This window comes from Saccopteryx leptura, chromosome 1 (assembly GCF_036850995.1).
Source record: "Saccopteryx leptura isolate mSacLep1 chromosome 1, mSacLep1_pri_phased_curated, whole genome shotgun sequence".
In the NCBI taxonomy this organism is placed as follows: Eukaryota; Metazoa; Chordata; class Mammalia; order Chiroptera; family Emballonuridae; genus Saccopteryx; species Saccopteryx leptura.
Window position 1 is genome coordinate 175112150 of NC_089503.1, and position 24586 is coordinate 175136735.

Below are 24586 nucleotides of genomic sequence, written 5' to 3' on the forward strand. Positions count from 1 at the left end.
TAAACTCAGGTTGAGCAACATGTCCATGATGCTATACCGGTAAATGCTTAAATGGATTGGAACCCAGACCTACCTGCCTGCAAAGCTTCCATACTTCCTGCTACCCTACACTATATTTTGAAGTAGCTGAGAGCTGTAGAGTAGATTACATTCTAAACTTAGAAATAGATATATAGATAAAGTATTCCAAACATCCACTACAAGTAGTCAATGCCCAAATCTCGCATGTTAAGAGTAACATACAGAAGTTAAAACCAGGAATAGGTTGGGCTTGGCAGAAACAATGGATTCGCCCTAAACATATAGGTTGAAAGCATTGTGAAGGCTTCCAGAACCTGTAATCTTAAGTAGAAGGCAGTCCTAGCAGTAGATATGGGCTGAGGCCACTGACAGGTCCATAGTTGCTTTACAATATGCTGCCAATCAGAACAAAACTAGTGGCCACCAATTGTTTTTTTTCCCCAGCTAGGGAAGAATACTGGTTCTCTTCCAAATTACTTCAAGCTCCAAAATTAAGTATTTCATACAAATCAATTTCACCTCTGTAAAGATAGGACTGTGGCCTGACCTGTGGTCGCGCAGCAGATACAGTGTTGACCTGGAAACGCTGAAGTCACCGGTTCAGGGCCCCGGGTTTGCCTGGTCAAGGCACATATGGGAGTTGATGCTTCCTGCTCCTCCCCCCCTTCTAAAAATGAGTAAAAATTAAAAAAAAGATGGGACTGTGATAAGGAGTCCTGGAGAAAATTTGAGGGAAGAACAAATTCTCACTTTGTCTAAAACTTAAGATGTTCAGAGAGAGGTCACAGGTGACTGTGCTGCAGTGTAAGGGTGACCGGAGTGGCATAAGTTATCCCAGCACTGTCTCTTCATTCGAGTCCCTCAGACATCACAGAAACAGAAAATAAAGCTACTGCCGCATCTCCTAGTAATCAGAAGAGCTAGATCACAGTGAAAAGCTCATTCTGTACCCTTTAGGTGGCTCAGTTGCCACATAATATATTCATGTTGTTAATAAACCAAGGATCTTTACCAATTTTTTTAAGTTAAATGGTAGTCTCCTTTATTTATAAACTTCCCCTGTTAATTCCTGAAACAATTCTTAGGGGACCCATTAAGGATTGTTTTGTCCAGAAAAGTATGTCTCAACTTGCTTGTATACATTCCTCTAGTGTTCAAGAGTCATTTCCTCAAAGCAAAATTATAGGAAACTGTGAGGAGAGAAAAAAACTGGAGTGGAGGATGTTTGGGCAAAAAGTACAGATTACAACTTGAAAGGAAGTACAAACCAAGGATGAACTTCCCAAAATTCAATCGATTCTCTTCATAGGAATACAACCAACTAAATAGCTTCTGACTTCTCAAATTCTGTATTTCTTTTAACTTCTCTTTTCCCCTTTATCTTTGGATTGCACAAAAGCCAGTTTCGAATCAGAATCTGAAGCAGTGGTGGGCAGAGTCTAAATGACTCCAGGAAGGAAGGGAGGACTAAAATACTTGTTGTTCCTTTGGGTTGGAACAAGTTTACAAGGAAGTGCTTAAGACGCACAGACCCAGGCAAAGAAGACCATGTGCCAATGGAGGCAGAGACTTCAGTGATGTGTCCACAAACCACGGAACACCAAGGGTGGCCAGGAATCACCAAAAGCTAGGAAATCGCAAGGAAGAATTCCCCATAGAGCCTTCAGAGGAAGCCCAGTCTGGCCGACACCTTAGGTTTCAGACATCTACCCACCAGAACTGCAAGAGAATACATTTCTGTTGTTTTAAGTCACCCAGTTTGTGGTCATTTGTTATGGCAGCCCTTGGGAACTAGCACAGGGACTCTCACTTGGCTCTTTAAATATAAAGCTTCCTCGTCTGACCAGGTGGTGGTGCAGTGGATAGAGCGTTGGACTGGGACGTGGAGGACCCAGGTTTGAGACACCAAGGTCGCCAGCTTGAGCACGGGCTCATCTGGCTTGAGCAAAAAAACTCACCAGCTTGGACCCAAAGTCGCTGGCTTGAGCAAGGCGTTACTCGGTCTGCTGAAGGCCCGCAGTCAAGGCACATATGAGAAAGCAATTAGTGAACAACTAAGGTGTTGCAACGGCAACGAGAAACTGATGATTGATGCTTCTCATCTCTTTCCGTTCCTGTCTGTCTGTCCCTATCTATCCCTCTCTGACTCTCTCTCTGTCCCTGTAAAAAAAATAAAATAAATAAAAAAATCTACCAATGAATGCATAAATGAATGGAGCAACAAATCAATGTTTCTCTCTCTCTCTCTCTTTCCCCATTCCCCCATTCCTCTCTGTCTCTCTCTCTCTCTCTCTCTCTCTCTCTCTCAAAGAAAAATAAATAAATAAAAAACTTCCTTTATTATTAAAACAACAATAACAAAAAAACAAAACAAAACAAAACAGTGCTTTAGCTCCTTAACCAGTTTCTATAACCCTAGCAGCTGACCTCCCATCCCAAAGGAGCAGTGAAATGCAACTTGTGTCATCCTTGTAAGAGGACAATTAAGGAATGAATGTCAAAGGAGTAACAGTACCTAGCACATACTAAGCAGATAGTAAATAATAAACAGTAGTAATACACAGAGCTATATATATGACACATAGGAAAGCTATAGATTATTATATATATGATGTATTGATCGTATGTTTTCTTTAGTTCCTGATTTGAGCATAGATAGATAGATATACACACACACCTATGTATTTGCAAATTGTTTCTGTGCTTTGAAAATATGCATATTTTCAAGTACAAAAACCAGGCTTTCTAGCTTCCTGGAGAAATTTATTTCCAGTCGATCTTAGTTTTAGCATCTCATAGAATACTGGAACAAAAAGAAACCCTGGAGATGACTAAGGTAACACCCTTTTCATCACTGGGGAAACTGTGACTTGCCATACACCTCGATCTTGGCAAGTCAAGGGTCACTGAAACCTCCCCTAAGGTTTACAGGACTTTCTGCACTGCCCCAACTGCCTCCTGGGGAGTCACAGGAGAGAAGCCAGTTTTGACCTGCTCATCCTTCTCCACCTTAAGCTGAGAGACATGACAGAAGGGGACCTTGGGCTGCTTCTGTAGACAGAAGAGAGGGGACTCTTTGGAACAACCTGCCCCTTAACACACACGTAAGTTGCAAGCATGTTCAGTTGTGAGTTCAAGCCCTTCCCCACTGAATGAGTCCCACAGCAATTCCACTGAATCTGTAGGTCAGTTTGAGAAGATTGCTATCTTACAATATTAAATCTTTCAATCCATGAATATGGAATGTCCTCCCATTTATTTCAGTCTTCTTAAATTTCTTTCAACAATATTTTATAGTTGTCAGAGTATAAGTTTTACACTTCTTTTACTAACTTTACTCCTAAGTATTTTATCCTTTTTGATGTTACTGTACATGGAATTGTTAATTTAATTTTCGCATTGTTCATTGCTCAGATAGAAACACAATTGATTTTTGTATATTGATTTTGCCTCCTGCAACCTTACTAAACTCATTTTTTTCATTTTTTTAAAGTGGGTTTTTTAGGATTTTCCATATACAAGATCATGCCTTCTGTGAAAAAGATCGTTTTACCTTTTCCTCACTGACCTGGATGCCTTTTATTTCATTTGCCTGCCTAACTGCTCTGATTAAAACCTCCTAAAATTCACATGGTATCTCAAGGAACTCCTAAGAGCCAAAACAATCCTGAAAAAGAGCAAAGCAGGAGAACTTACATTTCATGATTTCAAAACATACTACAAAGCTGCAGTAGTCAAAATAGTATAGTGCAGGCATAAAAACAGATACATAGACCAATGGAATACAATAGAGCGGTGTTTCCCAACGTGGGGCCCCGTCCCACAGGGGGGCAATTCGATAGTTAAGGGGGGCAATTTGAAAATGGACTCGACACAACTTTAACTCTTTTGCTCCGGGCCATTTAAATGCAATGCTAGATATCTGTGCCAAATTTAACAAAAAATGCAATTCTTAAATAATTGCGGTAAATAATTATTAAGTATAATTTTGTTTGACGAGACCAAAATATCAACTGGGTGATTGGCGTCGTCAAGTAAACTTCGTCCTGGGTTCACCGCGGAGCATGCCGTCTGCCGCGGGGAACCCCGGACGTTTTAAAAACTCGCTAAACAACACAGTTATTCTCACCTAATTGGCCCATCGCAACTTCTGTAGTGTTTCACATCATTCAGTTGGTGTTAATTTGAAATAAGTGTCAGTCAAAACTGTTGTAAAAGCTCGTTGATTTAATAAATATACATATATATATTGTATAGATATAATTGGTAAGTATTTGATTTTATTTTTATCAATATTAAACTCTTTATTAAGTACTTCTTGCATCGGGGCTAGAAAGCACTAATATTTTATAAATACTATTGGGGCTATAATAGTGCATGCACGACAATTTTAATTTTAGAAGCATAACTTTCCAGAAAATTTTGTCAAGTGGAAAAAATATAGATACCTTTTGATTTGCGGTGGTAGTGTAGTAAATGTGTTAAATAAATATGAATTTTTAGTATACGTTTACTCTATGTCACATTGAATATATTTTAACATATATTTTAATATTAGTTTTTAATTGATTTTATTTTTATTTCTTATAGCCCATAGTAAAATGAGTGGTGCAAGCAAGAAAAAAACTCGTTAATATTCGGAGGAATATTTAAAATTTGGGTTCATACCCGCTGTTCACTATGAGTGGATTCCTTTTTGTCTTTTATGCCAGCAATGCTTGACCAACAAATCAATGAAACGAGGTCGTCTTGAGGCACATTTGAAGGCGAAACATAGTGCTCATATTAATTCAGATTTGAGTTACTTTAAAACTTTAAAGAAATATTTTGAAAAAAGAACAACATTAAAGTCTCTATTTACTGCTCATACTTCAACTAATAATCGTGTTCTTGAGGCTAGTTATCAAATTTCTTTATTCATCGCTAAAACTGGAGAAAATCACACTATAGGAGAGAATTTAATAAAACCGTCAATATCAGCATTTCTTAAAACGGTTCTTGAAAAAGATGACAAAGATGTAAAAGCTATGCCACTCACTGACAATACTGTTAGCAGAAGAATAGACGAAATGAGTGAGGATATTGAAAAACAACTTATTGAAAAGCTGAAAACAAGAAAATTCTCCTTGCAAATGGATGAATCAACTTTGAGAGACAGTGAGGCAGTATTGATAACTTACGTAAGATATATTGATAAAGGACATTTTGCTGAAGAAATGTTGTTCTGTAAAAGATTAGAAAGCACCACTACCTCCAAAGATATATATAATAAGCTAAAAAACTACTTAGATGTCAATGATATACCAATGAAAAATATAACATCTTGTGCTGCAGATGGTGCTCCCAATATGATGGGCAAGAAAAATGGCTGCTTAAAATTGATGAAAGATGCAAATCCAGAAATGATTCTTGTGCATTGTGTTATTCATAGGGAAAACTTGGTAGATAAAAACATCTCGCCTGTTCTGAATGAAGTATTACATACAGTAATAAAGTGTGTTAATGCTATTAAAGCTAGTGCCAAATGCGAGCATCTTTTCAAGCTATTTTGTGAAGAACAAAATGAAGACCATGTGAGACTTTTACTTCATACTGAAGTAAGATGGCTATCTAAAGGAAACTGTTTGAAAAGATTTATGGAACCGTTTAATACTCTTAGTGATTTTTTTTTTTTTTTCATTTTTCTGAAGCTGGAAACAGGGAGAGACAGTCAGACAGACTCCCGCATGCGCCCGACCAGGATCCACCCGGCACGCCCACCAGGGGCGACACTCTGCCCACCAGGGGGCGATGCTCTGCCCATCCTGGGCGTCGCCATGTTGCGACCAGAGCCACTCTAGCGCCTGAGGCAGAGGCCACAGAGCCATCCCCAGCGCCCGGGCCATCTTGGCTCCAATGGAGCCTTGGCTGCGGGAGGGGAAGAGAGAGACAGAGAGGAAAGCGCGGCGGAGGGGTGGAGAAGCAAATGGGCGCTTCTCCTGTGTGCCCTGGCCGGGAATCGAACCCGGGTCCTCCGCACGCTAGGCCGACGCTCTACCGCTGAGCCAACCGGCCAGGGCCTCTTAGTGATTTTTTAAGCGACAAACCTGAAATGAAGTATCTGTTAACAATAGATGGTAAAGCATTTGTGAGTTATTTAGCCGATATCTTTGAAAAACTAAATATATTAAATAAGCAACTTCAAGGAACAAATAAAACTCTTGTCGATGCAAAAGCAAAGATATTTGGTTTCATTACCAATATTGAGTTATGTCAGAAACATATTAACAACAAAAACTTTAAACAGTTTCATTGGCTCCAAAAATGTGAAGTAACTGATAACCGCTTTACTTGTTATTGTCAATCATTTGAATACTCTATCGGCTGATTTAAAAGAAAGATTTTCTGATTTAAAACAAATTGATTTCCCAACATGGATGATGCAGCCAATGTTAGTGGATTTGTCTGATATATCAAATATGCAGTATCAAGAAGAACTCGCAGAATTGCAAAATGATGAGTCGGTTAAAGCTTTATTTAATATCAAAGGAGCGATGGCATGGCTTTGTGAGGAAACAGAAATCAAATACCCAAATTCAATCAAATGTGCAAGAAAACTATTGCTACCGTTTCCATCTTCATTTTTAGCTGAATGTGGATTTAGTGCTGTAAATGATTTACTGGTAAAAAAAAGAAATCGGCTGGATATAACACAACGTGGAGACTTGAGACTAAAGCTACCCAAATTGGAACCTAATATAAAATCTCTGTGCAGCAAGCATCAAGTGCAAGGATCACACTAAATTAAAATAATAAATTAATATAGAAAAATCTGTATTAAAATTATTTGGAATTTAAATTTCTGTTTTTCATTATAGGTTTTGAAATTTTACTTACTGTGTTTTGTTAACAATTTCATAGTGATTTCTTCCTAGAACCTATCATTTATGTTTATTAAGTGAACAAATCAATTTTTTAATGCTAAAAATTATGTATGTTACATAGGGGGGGACATAAAAATTTTAGAAAGGTTAAGGTGGGGCATGGCACAAAAAAGGTTGGGAAACACTGCAATAGAGGGTCCAGATATAAATCCCTGCATGTTTGGCCAATGATTCTTTTTTTTTTTTTTTTTTTTTACAGAGACAGAGAGAGTCAGAGAGAGGGATAGATAGGGACAGACAGACAGGAACGAAGAGAAATGAGAAGCATCAATCATTAGTTTTTCGTTGCAACACCTTAGTTGTTCATTGATTGTTTTTCATATACGCCTTGACCGTGAGACTTCAGCAGACAGAGTAACCCCTTGCTCAAGCCAGCGACCTTGGGTACAAGCTGGTGAGTTTTGCTCAAACCACATGAGCCCGCGCTCAAGCTGGCAACCTTGGTGTCTCGAACCTGGGTCCTCTGCATCCCAGTCCTATGCTCTACTCACTGCGCCACTGCCTGGTCAGGCTGGCCAATGATTCTTGACAAGGATGCCTAGATTATTCAATGGGGAAAACACTCTTTTCAATATATGGTACTGGGAAACTGGATACCAATACCCACATGCAAAAGAACAAAACTGGACCCTTACTTAAGACCATACACAAAAATTAACTCGAAATGGGTCCAAGACCTAAACATAAAACCTACAACTTATGAGAAAGCATAGGACAAAATCATCATGACTTTGGACTTGGCGATGATTTCTTGGGTAACAAAAGACAAAAGGACAAATTGGACTTCATGAAAATAAAGAAACTGTGGATCAAAAGACTCTTGAGTTAAATGGCAACCCACCCACAGAATGGGGGTAAATATTTGTAAAATCATGTATCTTATAAACAATATCCAGAGCATATGTAAATTTTCCAAATTTCTTTTATTTTTTAATTTCATTCTTATTGTGGTCAGAAAATATACTTTGTATGACTACAACCCTCTTAAAGTTTCTTTTAAGATTCATGTTATGGCCTAAAATGTGGTATATCATAGACGATGTTCCATGTGCACTTGAAAAGAATGTGTGTTCTGCTGTTTTTGTCTAGAGTGTTCTAGAGATTTTTTTTAGGTCCAGTGAGTTTATAGTGTTACCATGTCTTCTATTTCCCTGTGGCTGATCTGTCTAGTTGTTCTATTCATCACTGAAAGTGGGGCATTGAAGTCCCTAGCTGTCACTGTTAAATTGTCTTTTGTCCCTTCAATTCTATCAGTTTTGCTTCATGAATTTTGGGGTTCTATTCTTAGGTGAATATCCTAACAGATTAACTCTTTTATCATTATAAAATGTCCCTCCTTATCTCTAGTAACATTTTTTGTTTGTTTCAAAGTCTATTGTGTCTCATATTAGTAAAACTACGCCAACTTTCTTATGGCCACTGTTTGCATGGCATATCTTTCCCCATCTTTTATTTTCAAGGTATTTGTATATCTGAAGTGTGTCTGTAGTCACCATATAGTTGGACCTTATAATTTTATTCATTATTTAGGGAATATTTTATTAGTTTCTGTCATTAAACCCATGTGATTAAGACCATACATATTTAATACAGTGAGTTACCCCTGTACAAATAAAAAAAAATTATGTTGAATGTGTCTATACCAATATGGCTATTAATTTCTGTACAATGCAACCCCAACATGATACAACTGGGATAGTTCTTCCAAAGTTGACAGCACAACTAAAGTTTCCAAAATTTCAAATTATATGTATGTGTGTATTTATGTATATTTATATAAAAATCCCAATAGCAGTATGTTATGCATCAATAGCAGCAACAGCTTTTTTTAAATCTAGCCTGTCAATCTCTGCCTTTGGTCGAGTTAAGCCATTTGCATTTAATGTTACTTTTTTTTTTAAGATTTTATTTATTCAGTTTAGAGAGTGGGGAGAGAGAGAAAGAAGGGGGGAGCACAGGAAGCATCAATTCCTGTATGTGCCTTGAGCCAGCAAGCACAGAGTTTTGAACCGGCAACCTCAGTGTTCCAGGTTGACGCTTTATTCACTGTGCCACCACAGGTCAGGCCAATGTTATTACTGATACAGATTTTTTTTGCTATTTTACTTTTGTTTTCTGTAGGTCTCATGTCTCTCCCCAATCTCCTCCACATTCCTTTTATATTGCTTTCATTTGCATTAAGTGAATACTTCCTTGTGTAAAATTTTAATTCCTTTAATGATTTTTTTTCTTTATGTTTTATATTTTTTTTCTTTATATGTTTAAAGTCATGAGTGTTGCTCCAGGGCTTACCATATACATGTTAACTTAGAATACTTCAAATTTATTGTAACTTAATTCCAGTGAGATACAGAAATGTTATTCCTATGTAGATTTATTTCCTCTTCCTCCATTTTGTGCTATTATTTTCAACATATGACATCTATGTATGTAACAAATACAGAAATACACTTTCATAATTCCTGCATTATATACTTTTAGGTCTGAGACTGAGAGTAGAGAAAGTATATATGGAGTATATTATACTAGCCTTCTTATTTACCATTTCTAGGTCTCTTCATTTGTTGCCATGGATTTGAGTTACCATTGCAAGAAAAAAATTTGTAACTATGTAACAGATGTTAACTAGACTTATTTCACAATGTATACAAATTATGTTGAACACTGGAAACTAATATAATGTATTTCAATAAAAAAATACAAAAGATTTTTGTCCATCTAGAAACCTTGCTAAATTCTTTTATTTTATTCTAATAACTCAATTCTATTTGTTTTTCTATATAGATGTTACCAATAGATATTAAATTGTATCAAACCTTTTTTCTGCTTCATTTGAGATGACCACATAATTTCCTTCTTTAATCTGCTTTTCTACCAATCTTGCATCCCAGTTAAATCCAGAGGCAGCCAGGAAAAAGGCATTGTTCCCTAGCTTTTACGATATAACCAGAAAGACTAAAGTCTCACAGGGAGGCGCTGCTTTCTGCATGATGCTAAAACAGATTATATTAGACACTTCAGAGAAATGTTTAATTTGATGGGCCTGAAGACCAACCCACAGAATCCTGTCTAACCAACCCCTCAAGAATGAGGCAATCAGCCAAGAGACATCATCCCTTCAAAGAAGTGAAGTCCAGAAACCTTGACAAGGTTGTGGCTGGAATAAACCTGGGGTTTGGGGACATAGGTCCAGTGTGTATGATGCCCCCCAAATGGGCAGCACCAGCTACACTGCGTGAGGACAGCAGAGCAGAGGAAGCAACCAGCAAGGTGTGGTTTTCCCCCACCACACTCTCAGTTTATAGACAGTGTTAATATGTGCTTGTCTTCTAATTACGTAACGCATTTAAAAATAAGAGAAGATAGTCTGACCAGGCGGTGGTGCAGTGGATAGAGTATCAGACTGGGACCAAGATGACCCAGATTTGAAACCCTGAGGTCACCAGATTGAACGCAGGCTCACCCACCTTGAGCCTGGGTTCCTGGCTTGAGTGTGGAATCACAGACATGACTCCATGGTCGCTGGCTTGGGCCCAAAAGTCGCTGGCTTGAAGCCCAAGGTCGCTGGATTGAAGCCCAAGGTTGCTGGCTTGTGCTCAAGGTTGCTGGCTTGAGCAAGGGGTCACTTGCTCTGTTGTAGCCCCCCACCCCCGTCAAGGCACATATGAGAAAGCAATCAATGAACAACTAAGGTGCTGCAATGAAGAATTGATGCTACTCTTCTCTCTCCCTTCCTGCCTGTTCCTATCTATCCCTCTGTCTGTGTCTCTCTGTCACATAAAAGTAAAAATAAGAGAAGATATTTATTGGTGATTAACTACTGATGGGAAGAGGTGTCTTTTATTTAGTGTCAAGGACTAAATGACATAAAATTATTACTGTGATTAAGATTTGTTTTGTTTGAAGAGAATAAAGAATGCCTTTTGCAATTACTCTTCTATGAATTAAAGTTGGCAAAGCCACCCCCAGGCTTTCAATACCAGTATTAGAACCCAGCTATGTCATTATCAAAATAGTCTTCCAAATGAATTGCCCATTCAAAAGTCAAACAAATAGAAAATGAAAAATCTGCACCTTGATTGCAAAAGTATGATCTGAAAAATACCTCACCTGCAATTTCCTAATGGCATCAGGAACTACTGGGACTCACCTCAGCTTTCAGAGCACACTGGATAGTGTCTTTCTAGAATAACTGGTATGATTGCCTGAAGACAAATCACCTGGCAAGAGTAAGGAAAAGTTGTGAAAGCTAGAAAACACATTAAGAACTTTTAAGAGTCCTAACTAAAGAAATATGCCTATGTGTAATCAAAATATTTGTCAATCCCCACAACAATGCCAGAGCCAAATTATTTTCCTTTTCTTTAGAATGTCAAAATCTACATTCCATTGAAGTGTAAAAGGTAAAAAAGGGGGGGTTTGTAAATAAAAACATTCTCTCTCCACCTTTTCCCTTAGACTCTCACTCTCCTTCAATGTAATCATTTTGGGGTATCTTTCAAAACATATTTTATGCATATCCAAGGAAAATATATGCGTATTATATATATGCTCCCCTGCCCAAACCTGGTATTTTGCATTTAATAGTACATCTTGGAGATCAATTAATATTGACATATAAAGAACTTCCTCAGAGCCTGACCAGGCGGTGGTGCAGTGATAAAAGCATCGAACTGGGATGCGGAAGACCCAGGTTCAAGACCCCGAGGTCGTCAGCTTGAGCATGGACTCATCTGGTTTGAGCAAAAATTCACCAGCTTGGACCCAAGGTCGCTGGCTCAAGCAAGGGGTTGCTCGATCTGCTGAAGGCCCATGGAAAAGGCACATATGAGAAAGCAATCAATGAACAACTAAGGTGTCGCAATGCACAACGAAAAACTAATGATTGATGCTTCTCATCTCTCCGTCCCTGTCTGTCCCTGTCTATCCCTCACTCTGACTCTCTCTGTCTCTGTAAAAAAAAAAAAAAAAAAAAAAAAGAACTTCCTCATTCTTTTGACTGGTGGTGTAGTATAACATTGTATGGTTAAGTGCATGTACAGTCGGTCCTCCATATCCGTAGGTTCTATACCCGTGATTCAACCAACCAAGGATTAAAAATACCTGAAAAAAAAATTGTTGTTGACAGGTACTATGTTGTTAGGCTTACAATGGTTGCACCCGTACTGACGGGACACATGCATTTTCCTCTTGTGATTATTCCTTAAACAGTATAGTATGACACCTATTTGCATAGCACTGGATTAGGTATTATAAGTAACCTAGAGATAAGTTAAAGTATACAGGAGGATTATGTAGTAGGTTATGTGCAAATACTAATCATTTTATTTTATTGTTATTTTTTTAATGTTTACTTTACTGATTTTAGGGAGAAGAGAGAGAGGGAGAGAGAGCCAGGAACACCAATCTGTTCCTGTATGTGCCTGACCAGGGACTGAACCAGCAACCTCTGTGCTTCCAGAGGATGCTCTAACCAATTGAGCTATCCAGCCAGGGCCAAATACTAACCATTTTATATAAGGCTCTTATGTATACAGTATCCAAGGGGGTCATGGAACCAATCATTCATGATACTGAGGGATGCCTATGCCCTAATTTATTCCCCCTAGTACAAATCTCTAGAAGACATGAGCTTAAACCCCACCCCAACCCCCCCAAAAAAACCAAACTATAACTGCAGAGCAGTGCAGCGGAAGCATACTGGACTCATTAAAAAAAGAACAAAAACTGGCCTGACCTGTGGTGGGGCAGATGTCCACCTGGAACGCTGAGGCTGCCAGTTCGAAACCCTGGGCTTGCCTGGTCAAGGCATATATGGGAGTTGATGCTTCCGGCTCCTCTTCCCTTCTCTCACTCTCTCTGTTTTTCACTCTCTCCCCTCCCTAAAATAAATAAATAAATAAATAAATAAATATTTTTCTTATTGAGTGAGAGGCAGGGAGGCAGAGGCAAGGAGGCAGAGCAGACTGGTCGGGTGCAGAGAATGCACCCGACCAGAATCCACCCAACAAGCCCCCCCTACCAGGCAAAGCTCTGCCCTTCTAAGCTGCTGCTCAACAATGGAGCTACATTAGTGCCTAAGGTGAGGCCATGGAGCCATCCTCAACGTCTGGGGCCAACTTTGCTCTTGTAGCAGGGGAAGAGAAAGAAAAATAGGGTTGAGATAGGGATGGAAAAGCAGATGGTGAGCTTCCGCTGTGTGTCCTGACCAGAAATCGAACCCAGTACTTGCATACACTGGGTCAATGCTTTACCAATGAGCCAACTGGCAAGGGAATAAAATCTTTAAAAAAAAAACAAAAATAAACCTCCTCCCAAAAACTATAATCATAATACTGTGAACTATGAATACTAAAGAAATCAACAATTTTTTTCTTTTTCCTTTTTTTAGCAAGAGAGACAGAAAGAGGGACAGAAAGGAATGGAGAGAGATGAGAAGCATCAGTTCTTTGTTGCAGCACCTTAGTTGTTCATTGATTGCTTTCTCATATGTGCCTTAACCAGGGGGCTCCAGCTGAGCCAGTGACCTCTTGCTCAAGCCAGTGGCCATGGGCTCAAGCCAGCGACCTTGGGGTCATGTCTATGATCCCACGCTCAAGCCAGGGAGCCCGCACTTAAGCTGGTGACCTCCAGGTTTCAAACCTGGATCCTCTGTGTCCCAGGCCCTCGCTCTATCCACTGAACCACCTCCTGGTCAGGCAACAATAATTTCTTAGTATTGCCACAGATCCAAGGAATATCTCTGAATTAAATTTAAAAACTTCGACCATTTGAATCAATCAAAATAAAGTTGATACACTCCACTGGTTGATAGGTCTTTTAAGCCCTCTTTTAATCTATTGCCCCCCTTTTCCCCTTTCATTTTATTTATAGAACCCACAGAGGTTCCTACAGTCAGGATCATGCTGATTGCCTCTTTGTGGTGTCCTGTGTATTTCGTATACATTAGCAGTTGGATCTAGAATCTCGATCAGATTTGGTTGTGTGTGTGTTCTTTTATGATGAGGCACACCATGCCTGGTTATCCTTTTTATAACTTTAGTTATAGTCTCTTTTTAAAAAGAGAGTGGCAACTAATTTTGAAACAAAACGTCTACTGTCACAGGAAAAGGCTGGGGCTCAGATGACTTCTGCGACAGATGGAAGGTGGCGTAATCATCTTGTAAGAGAAATGGTCACACTAGACCCCTTCAGGCCAAACACATTCCTCCTCGTTTTTCCTTTCCCATTTTTGCCACACACTCCGCATTTCTTCCTGGGGCATTATTTCCAGCTAAAAAGGGCTCCGTGACGTATCTGCTTTCCAACATTAAAACCTGGCGCGCGTCGCCACTTACTAATGACCAAGGCCCCTCGTGGCCCGGCTCCAACCTTCTTCTCCAAGCGCTGAAGCCCAGGCTGAGGAAACTTGAGACCTTTCCTTCCTTTTCCACCTTTCTCCCGGGCGTGGGCGTGGGCGCGGGCAGCGGACGGACAGGCCCAAGGGAGCCGGGACTCGCCGGAACCGGGCTCCCCTGCGGCTGGCCCACTCGCAGAACTCAGAACCCCGCTTTGCTGAGGGGCGGAACCCCGACCCTTCGCTGGGGCCCAGGAGCGCCGCACACGCGGGTCACGTTCCTGGCCGGCCTCGGGGGCGGGGCCTGAAGGAAGGGAGGAACCTGCAGGGGGCGGGGTCTCAGGGCTCCGCCCCGTCCCCCGTCAGTCCCGCCGTCTCGCCCGCCGCCGGCTAACAAGAGCCGGGCTAGCAGCGGGAACCGGGAGCGGGTCCGCCAGCTGCCGCCGCCATGGGGAACCGCGTTTCGCGAGAAGACTTCGAGTGGGTTTACACGGACCAGCCCCACGCCACCCGGCGCCAGGAGATCCTGGGTGAGGAGCAGGCCCGCGCCCCGTTATGTGCGTGCGCGGCCTCCCCCCGCCTAGGCGCGCTCTCCCCGCGCGGGCACTTCGCGCCCGTGGGCGCCCCAGGCCCGTTACGATCTGGCTCCCTTCGAGTCCCACCGCCGCGCGGGTGCCCCGGCAAGGCGGGCAAGGCCGGCAAGGCCGGGGCCCGGCGCTCCCGGGCTCGGGCTCGCCGGAAGGTGGGGAAGGGGACGGGGCGGAGGGAGAAGGGGGCGAAGTGGGGGAAGGGAAGTTTCCGGTGCTCCAGCCTGGCCGCCGGCTCAAGCCCTTTCTCGGGGAGGCGCGGACGTCCGGTTGGGGCGAGAGTTTGCGAGGAGTCTGGTCCCCCGGGAAGGCCACCCTTGGGTGAATGCTCTCATTTGGAGATCCGTGTGCCCCCGGTGGGCGTCGTTTCCTCTTTCCTTCTCCTCCCCAATGGGCCGCGGCGAGGCCAGACCAGGAACGAGTGCGAAGCAGGGCGTGGTCCCGGAGCATTGGGGGTCCAAGCGCGCGCCATCCAGGCGGGGGCGGCCGCCGCCCTGTCCCTGGGGACAGGCCAGGACTCGACCAGTGTGACTCCTGGGGCTTCTCGGGACGCGTCCTGTGCGATCACGCACGTTGATCCTCCAACTAGCCTGCGACACAAGAAAGGCAGCTTCATATGTGTCTTTCATCCATCCCGGTTCTGTGAACGAAAAGACTCAGATGTGCCCAAATGAGCCCGCTGGCCCCGTCTGCCAACTAGGCCAAGGCAACTCTCTAGAGGTGGAAGGCGCTCAGCTATTTGGAGCTTCTATATCATGAATTCGCTTTTCTCTCTCAGGTTACTCAGTGATAGGCTACTAACTAAGCACTGTGTTGAGAGCTACGCTCTTAAAGACGAGCTAAGAGTAAGTAAATGTTACCGGGGAGTTCTAACCTGGATTAGACTGCCTTCAAAGTGGATGCTTTCCACCTCTTTGCTATTACTTCAAAAATCAGGAAGCTGGCCCTGGCTGGTTGGCTCGGTGGTAGAGCGTCGGCCTGGCGTGTAGAAGTCCCGGGTTCGATTCCCGGCCAGGGCACACAGGAGAAGCGCCCATTTGCTTCTCCACCCCTCCCCCTCTCCTTCCTCTCTGTCTCTCTCTTCCCCTCCCGCAGCCGAGGCTCCATTGGAGCAAAGATGGCCTGGGCGCTGGGGATGGCTCCTTGGCCTCTGCCCCAGGCGCTAGAGTGGCTCTGGTCGCAGCAGAGTGACGCCCCGGAGGGGCAGAGCATCGCCCCCTGGTGGGCAGAGCGTTGCCCCCTGGTGGGCGTGCCGGGTAGATCCCGGTGGGGCGCATGCGGGAGTCTGACTGTCTCTCCCGGTTTCTAGCTTCAGAAAATTAAAAAAAAAAAAAAAAAAAATCAGGAAGCTAATGGGTGGCAAACTGAATTAGAGGATTCTTTCTCATATATAGCATTTCCCTAGTTGATCCCAGCACCCATTTGCCCAGTGAAAACAAAGAGCAAGCGCCTTTTTGCCAGCCGAGGTCAAGTTTGACACTTCATATTTTTACAGAAAGTAGTTAATGGATCCCTTTGAAATGAATTTTAAAAAATTGAATCAGAAAATTGGGAGCTTCAGCCTTTACAGGTGCTATTAAAAGTAGCTTTTTAAGAAACTGGTTCTTGGATGCTTATTTTTCTTTTTAGTTAAAAAGTGTATTTTGCAAATCACACATAAGAGATATACCTTATCAACATGCTGCATATGAATAAGATGTCTCCCTGTGAAAAGCAGCTCCTGAATACTGGATTTTAGCTCTTTAATATTCAGAAAATCAAGGAAGTAAAGGTGTTTATTGATGCTTATCTCAACACAGCCTTTCCCACACACTTATCATCACTGAACCATTTCGCTTGGAAAGGTAAAAGGACTACGTATTTCTCAATGAGAATATAATCATCTGCTTGGCTTGTGGTGGCGCAGTGGATAGACTGTCCACCTGGAATGCTGAGGTCGCAGGTTCAAAACTCTGGGCTTGCCCAGTCAAGGCACATATGACAAGCAACTATGAGTTGATACTTCTCGCTCCCCCCACCCACCCTCTCCTCTCTCTGTAAAATAAAATGCTTTTTAAAAAAAGAAAAATCGCCTAACCAGGTAGTGACGCAGTAGATAGAGCATTGGACTGGGATGCAGAGGACCCAGGTTTGAATCCCCAAGGTCACTGGCTTGAGCCCAAAGATCTCTGGCTTGACCCAAGGTTTCTGGCTTAAGCTCAAGGTCCCTGGCTTGAGTAAGGGGTCACTCGCTCTGCTGGAGCCTCCTGGTCAAGGCACATATGATAAAGCAGTCAATGAAGAACTAAGGAGCCACAATGAAGAATTGATGCTTCTCATCTCTCTCCCTTCCCGTCTGTTTGTCTCTATCTGTCTCTCTCTCCGTTACAGAAAGAAAGAAAGAAAGAAGGAAGGAAGGAAGGAAGGAAGGAAGGAAGGAAGGAAGGAAGGAAGGAAGGAAGGAAGGAAGGAAGGAAGGAAGGAAAGAGAGAAAGAGAGAGAGGGAGAAAGAGAGAAAGAGAGAGAGGGAGGATGGGAGGGAGGGAAGGAAGAAGGGAGGAAGGAAGGGAGGAAGGAAGGAGGGAGGGAGGAAGGAAGATAGATCATCTTTCCATTGGGTGTAAATACTTCTCCCTGTTCCATTTCAGGGGTGGAATATTAATAAAGATAAGAATCTGGAGATTTATTTACATTAAATGTCAATAATAAGAGATACTTCTGAAATCTGTCAGGTTTTTGAGAGAGACTCATGAAGGAGCATCAGATATTTCGCAACTAACATCTGCACACTAAATTTACACAAGACGGTAGAGCGTCGGCCTAGCGTGCAGAGGACCCGGGTTCGATTCCCGGCCAGGGCACACAGGAGAAGCGCCCATTTGCTTCTCCACCCCTCCGCCGCACTTTCCTCCCTGTCTCTCTCATCCCCTCCCGCAGCCAAGGCTCCATTGGAGCAAAGATGGCCCGGGCGCTGGGGATGGCTCTGTGGCCTCTGCCCCAGGCGCTAGAGTGGCTCTGGTCGCAATATGGCGACGCCCAGGATGGGCAGAGCATCGCCCCCTGGTGGGCAGAGCGTCGCCCCATGGTGGGCGTGCCGGGTGGATCCCGATCGGGCGCATGCGGGAGTCTGTCTGACTGTCTCTCCCCGTTTCCTGCTTCAGAAAAATGAAAAAAATAAAAAAATAAAAAAAATAAATAAATTTACACAAGAGTTATATTAAAAATAATATTAAAAAGGCATCTGTGTGAAATTAATGAGGGTTTGAGACTAAACTTTAACTGTGGGTCAAATAATAAATTACAAGAAATGCTCCTTTTACTGCTATAGTTACACAGGGAAATAGTATTTTTTAACATTTTTAAGATACAATTCACAAACTACAAAATTCATCCATGTAACTTGTACAATTCAATGTTTTTTAGTGTATTCAGAGTTGTGTGATTATCATTTCAATCTAATTTTTAGGACATTATTGTCACCTCCAGAAGAACCCTACACTCATTAGCAGTTCCTGGCCCCCACTTTCAACCCCCAGTACTTAGCAATCACTAAGCTATTTTCTGTGTCTGTAGAATTTCCCATTTGGGACATTTCTTACAAATGAAATCATACAATACTTGGTCTTCTGTGACTGACTTCTTTCACTTGGCATAATGTTTTCAAGATTCGTTCATGTTGTGCATAGATAAGTATTCTATTTTTCGTGGCTGAATAATATTCCATTGTATGGCTATACCACATTTCATTTATCCAGTCATCACTCAGTAAGCTTTTGGTTTGTTTTCACCTTTTAACTATTATGAACAATGCCTGGGTGAACAGGCACATAAGTTATTGTACGGCTGTGTTTTCATTTCTCTTAGGGAGCTATCTAGGAGTAGAGTTCCTAGGTCCTAACTTTGTTTGAGGAACTGCCAAACTGTTTGAAACCAACTGCACCATTTTACATGGTCACCTGCCAGTGACATCCTTGTCATTGCTTCTCTTTTGTATTAAAAACAGCTCTTCTAGTGGTGTGAAGAGGTATCTCATTTTGGTTTCAATTTGCATTTTCCTAATGACTAATAATATTGAGTATCTTTCATGTGCTTCCTGGCCATTTGTATATCTGTTTTGGAAAAAATGTCTGTTCAAATTCTTTGCCTATTTTAATTGGATTAGTAATTGTAAGAATTTTAAGAGTATAAGAGTAATTTTAAGAGTTTATATAGTCTAGATAGAAGCCACTTACAAGATAGATGATTTGCAGTCATTTTCTCCTGTTCTGTGGGTCGTCTTATCACTTTATTGATGGTATCGTTTGCAACATAAAAGAAACTAGAAGAGTTAGTCACCTTGTACAAACACTATCTTTATTTCTTTATATGACTGAAATAACTTCCTGTCTTATATTTTAAGATTTTTATTGAATTCTTCATTTCACATTTAGAGAAAAGAGGACATGCCTGCTTTTTCTCCTTTTTATTTATTTATTTATTTATTTATTTATTTATTTTGAGAGACAGAGCGAGATAGATAGGAACGGAGAGATGAGAAGCATCAATCATTAGTTTTTTGTTGCACATTGTGACATCTTAGTTGTTCATTGATTGCTTTCTCATATGTGCCTTGACCACAGGTCTTCAGCAGACCGAGCAACCCCTTGCTTGAGCCAGCAACCTTGGGTCCAAGCTGGTGAATTTTTGCTCAAACCAGATGAGCCCACGCTCAAGCTGGTGACCTCGGGGTCTCGAACCTGGGTCCTCGGCATCCCAGTCTGACGCTCTATCCACTGCACCACTGCCTGGTCAGGCCCTTTTTCTCCTTCTTTATCTCTTGAAGAACATTCTGAATGACTTGTCCCAAGAAAAAGGTCTTCTTTAGAACTTTTGCCTTCCTGGGCCCAACATACCTGGCAACACATGTAAAACCAAAGACTTTCACTCCCTGTGGGTAGTACAGTCCAGAGAAGACTCAGCCTTTGCCCTTAGCGTCACTTTCCTAAGTATTAAATATATTATCAGACATACAGAATAGATTTACCAGACTATGACTTGAACTTTGTAAAACTTATAAATTTAGTATACAGAGAATTGTTAGGGATAAGAAAGGAATTGGATAACATGAAATCTTGATCATTTGTGACTCTCTGTTAACACGGAAAGTCTACATTTTAAGGCTAATTTTTCCTACATAAATTCTCAATTTGTTGTGACACGTATTTAGTAATCTTGCTATTAGAATCTTCTTTCTGTGGAAGGCAGCTATGCTCACCATTATACCACCAACGCAATTCCTGTGGATATAAGGTCTAATAGAGGGCATATAATGATTTGGGAAAAGGAAAACAAATGCGTTAATTGGTGTTGATTTAATTATAATTGTAGAACTATGTACTTTTCTCAGTTCCTGATTGGTTTGTTTTTTCTTTACAGCAAAGTATCCAGAGATAAAATCCTTGATGAAACCTGATTCGAACTTGATATGGATTGTCATTATGATGGTTCTCACACAGCTGGTTGCATTTTACCTAGTAAAGGACTTGGACTGGAAATGGGTCATATTTTGGGCATATGCCTTTGGCAGCTGCATTAACCATTCGATGACTCTGGCCATTCATGAAGTTTCCCACAATAGTGCCTTTGGCCACTACAAAGCCATGTGGAACCGCTGGTTTGGAATGTTTGCTAATCTTCCCATTGGTGTTCCATATTCCATTTCCTTTAAGAGGTACCACATGGATCACCATCGATACCTTGGAGGTGATGGCATTGATGTGGATATTCCAACTGATTTTGAAGGCTGGTTCTTCTGTACCACTTTCAGAAAGTTTATATGGGTTATTCTTCAGCCTCTCTTCTATGCTTTTCGACCTCTGTTCATCAACCCCAAACCAATTACTTACCTAGAAATTATCAATACTGTGGTCCAGCTCACTTTTGATGTGATAATTTACTATGTTTTGGGAATTAAATCTTTAGTCTACATGTTGGCAGCATCCTTACTTGGTCTAGGCTTGCATCCGATTTCTGGACATTTTATAGCTGAACATTACATGTTCCTAAAGGGACATGAAACTTACTCGTATTATGGACCTCTGAATTTACTTACCTTCAATGTGGGTTACCATAATGAGCACCATGACTTCCCCAACATTCCTGGGAAAAACCTTCCACTGGTAAGTAAGGAATATGATACATATTCTAATTTCTGATAGCTATGTGATAAAAATTAGTCTCAATTTGCTTATTTTAGAAGGGAAATAGTATATTTAGTGAGCTTCTCATCAGAGAAAAGAAGAGTAAGTTTTGAGTTGGCCAGCCTAATTCCAGTTCACTCTCCTGGATCCCTAAGCCTAGCAGTAACACTTAGGGTTTGGAAGTATAGGGGGATCTACAAAGTCTGTGGCATATGAAGTAATTCAGAAATGAAAAACAAAATCCCTCTGTGAAGTAAGTAAACATTCACGTGACCTTCATCACTATTAACCTGAATAGGCTTAACTAAGATTTATGTGTTGATTTGTTGTGGAATATAGATGTCTGACTTAACTGACATGCATGCATGTAAGTGAACTCAATTTCCTATGCTACCAACCTCCCAGAGGCAGGGCCATCTGTTTCCCTTCTCAGTAGACTTTTAGTATATGGTTTGTGGATTAAGGGAAAGACATGTGACCTTCATCCTTTTACTCCTCCAAAACTTCAGGTGTCTTTCTGGTAAATTATTCTGTTAGACTTCCCATCCTCAAAATGGGTAGTTTTTAGAGTTCTGTTAATCAAAAATGTTTCTATAATTCTAAAAAAGGTATGTATGTATGAAATATAATATTAGTTTTTCTTATTTTTTTTAAAGCTGATACAAGGGGATCGTAGCCAGATATTCTGTGTGTCGTCTCACCCAAATTATATAGATTTTCTCCTAAGTTTTTAAATGTTGGCCGTTTAACTGTTATATTTGATTGTTGATTGGGTTCACAAATGAGGAAAGAAAAACCTAGAATGGACATTGACATTACATCAGAGGGGAGATTGTGACTCTGGACTGTATAATAGATAGATAATGTGTTGATGTTAAATTTCTTGGAAATGATAATGGTACCATGATTTTGTAGGAGAATGTCCCTGTCCTCAAGAGATACATGTTGATTATGTAGGGGGTGAAATATCAGGCATAAATTGTCACATAATGTCTGCAACTTACTTGCAAAAGATTCAGCAAAAAAAGCCAAGTATGTGGTATGTATTACAGAGAGAGAAAGTGACTATGACACAGTGGTAATCAATGTGTGGGCCTAGGGGAAGATTACTGTTCCTTCAACTTTTCTGTAGGTTAAACATTTTTTAAATAAAATGGGGAAACACACCATACAACTGTACCAAGAAACCGGTGTAATATGACACTACTTTATCACTCAGCCCACATGCTGGCCTGAACAGATCATGTGGCCTTTGCTTTCAACAAGAGAATCTTTCCCAACATCAGCCACATACTCTTACTTGTTATTTTCTTGAACAGCCCCCAAACTGGAAACTTAGTTCAGTTCAGGCATTACTCAGCTTCAAGGCCCATCAGTGTCTTTTCATTTCCCCCTCCATTTCATGCTGTTTTCGTACTCCTTAGCTAAACTGACATCCTCAGACTTCTCCCATTCTCTTTTTCCTTTATCTATCAAGGAGTACATACCAAGGACTTACTTATCAAGGATTATCTTGTTCTTTTTACTTTTTCTGAAAGATACTATCTCCTACCTATTCTAGCTGTTTAAATACATGGGTTACTGCTGGCTTTGACATAAGTTCAATGTGGACTGGGATCCAGGTTTATTGGTATGTGTGTGGTCTGTAGATCTTCCTCATTCAGGAAAGACTTGTAGGAAGTTTTGAAGGACTGATCAAAGACATGACGTCACTGTTTTTTCTTTTTCTCACTGTCTCTTTTCGTCATCTTGGATTATGCTTTTTTGTTTTCCTTTGAGATTTATTAGGCTAGTTTCTGTACATTTCGACAAAGCCACAGAACGATTATTATTCTCAGCACTCACTGGTTGTGCTTCCTGGTCATACTGGCATTTTTAAGAGACATTTTCAACTTGGGATGCACAGTTGCACACTCGATAGGTGCTTAATTTCTATCTAATTGGCATGCCGTAACAATTATTAGTGTTTGCAGGTTCCTTGATGGCAGGAGTCAGATGTTACCTTTGTATTCTGAAGTGCCGACCATGTAGCATGTGCTTGAAAAATGATAAGTATCTGTCATTAAAGATTTCAAGGATCAAACTTTACAAAAAATCCAGATATGTAGTTCCTCAGAACTTGATAGCATCAGTAACCCTGGGGGGTCAAGTATGTTTTACTGTTGAAATGCAGCCTGCGTTTTGTTTAAAATTGCTGAAGCTGCTTCAATGATTGATTGACTGACTGACTGATTGGACAGGTTAGGAGGCAGAAAGGTCTCCTGGTTTCTCAGTGTTTCTGTCAGACATTCGTCTCTCGTCTTCATAGGACTCAGTGAACCCTTATTATTCATCTTGCTGTAATATCTCCCTTCTAGGTGAGGAAAATAGCAGCTGAGTACTATGACAACCTGCCCCAGTACAACTCCTGGATCAAAGTCCTATATGATTTTGTGATGGATGATACAATCAGTCCCTACTCGAGAATGAAGAGGCATCAAAAAGGCAAGGTCGAACTGGACTAAATGTCATCATAGCTGAAGGACCGCCTCTCTGATACGTCACAGTCGCCGACAAGGTGGAGTTTTTGCATCATTCAGCCATGACCAGTGACGTTTAGAAGCTGCCCTCAGACAGTTCCAGAGTCTGGTCCCCCTGGCTTTTGGCAGCCAGCCGTCTCTGCAGTGTTCAGCTTTACTCACAGGAAACTGTCCGTCGTATTGTCATTGAAGATGGCGTCTGACGTTTTGTAAGCACATCATAAGAAAAGCTTTTGAAAAGCTACTTCTTGTATATTATTTTCACTATAAAGTTTTGCTTTATTAAAACAGCTACCAACCTGAATATGTAGTTCATCGCAGTAAATAGTATTTATCAAATTTTTGTATTTTATATTCTTTATATTAATATGCTAACCAAGGTATTGGGTGAGCTTACTTTAAAATTTTACCAGAAAAAAAAAGGGCCTGGAAATATCTTTTACTTTTAATTTTTCCTGGTGGTCATGGGACTTAAATTAGACACTGCTGAACCCTGCACAGCCTATCAATAAAGTGCTTCATGAATCAGATTGTGTCCACCACTTGGCTTCCTTTTTCAGGTATTCTAACTCAAATGAGCAGCTCAGCTGGTCGTTTCACATCCACTCAGTGCAGTGGAACCTGGCTGTGGGCTGATGGTGGACAGTTGGTCTCAAGTAGCTAGTGTCGTGGCCGTTGTTGGGCTGGCAGTCCTGGTTACCCAAAGTGTGTCACGTTGGTACCGTTAGTGTAACGTAACTATTTGTAAAATAATTTCTTGAATACATGGTATCAAAAAATTAATAGTCTACAGTTTGTACACAGCACCTACCTGCAGGCATCCTTCACAGGACCTATTATAAAAGGCCTGTTTTTATCGCTAGCCGCTGGAGGGGGTTCTCCCCAGCTGAGTGGAAGGCTAGACTCCACCCTCTGGTCTGGCAGACCTCGTTTCCTCCTCAAAGGACTCACTCGGCTTTCCCTTCTTGCTCCTCCTGCCTGGGAAACTTCCTAATATTTCTGAACCATTGCTTAAAAAAATCATTGTTTTAAAGGGTTTTTT

General features: G+C 41.3%; 1 protein-coding gene across 1 annotated transcript; it reads left to right on the forward strand.

Annotated features, from left to right (window-relative positions):
* Positions 1-14625: 14625 nt before the first annotated feature.
* Positions 14626-24072, forward strand: DEGS1 (delta 4-desaturase, sphingolipid 1). Its single transcript, XM_066380976.1, has 3 exons — positions 14626-14810; positions 20262-21004; positions 23383-24072. Exons 1-3 carry the CDS (start codon positions 14729-14731, stop codon positions 23527-23529), a joined length of 972 nt encoding a protein of 323 aa, XP_066237073.1. The 5' UTR covers positions 14626-14728; the 3' UTR covers positions 23530-24072.
* Positions 24073-24586: the final 514 nt, after the last annotated feature.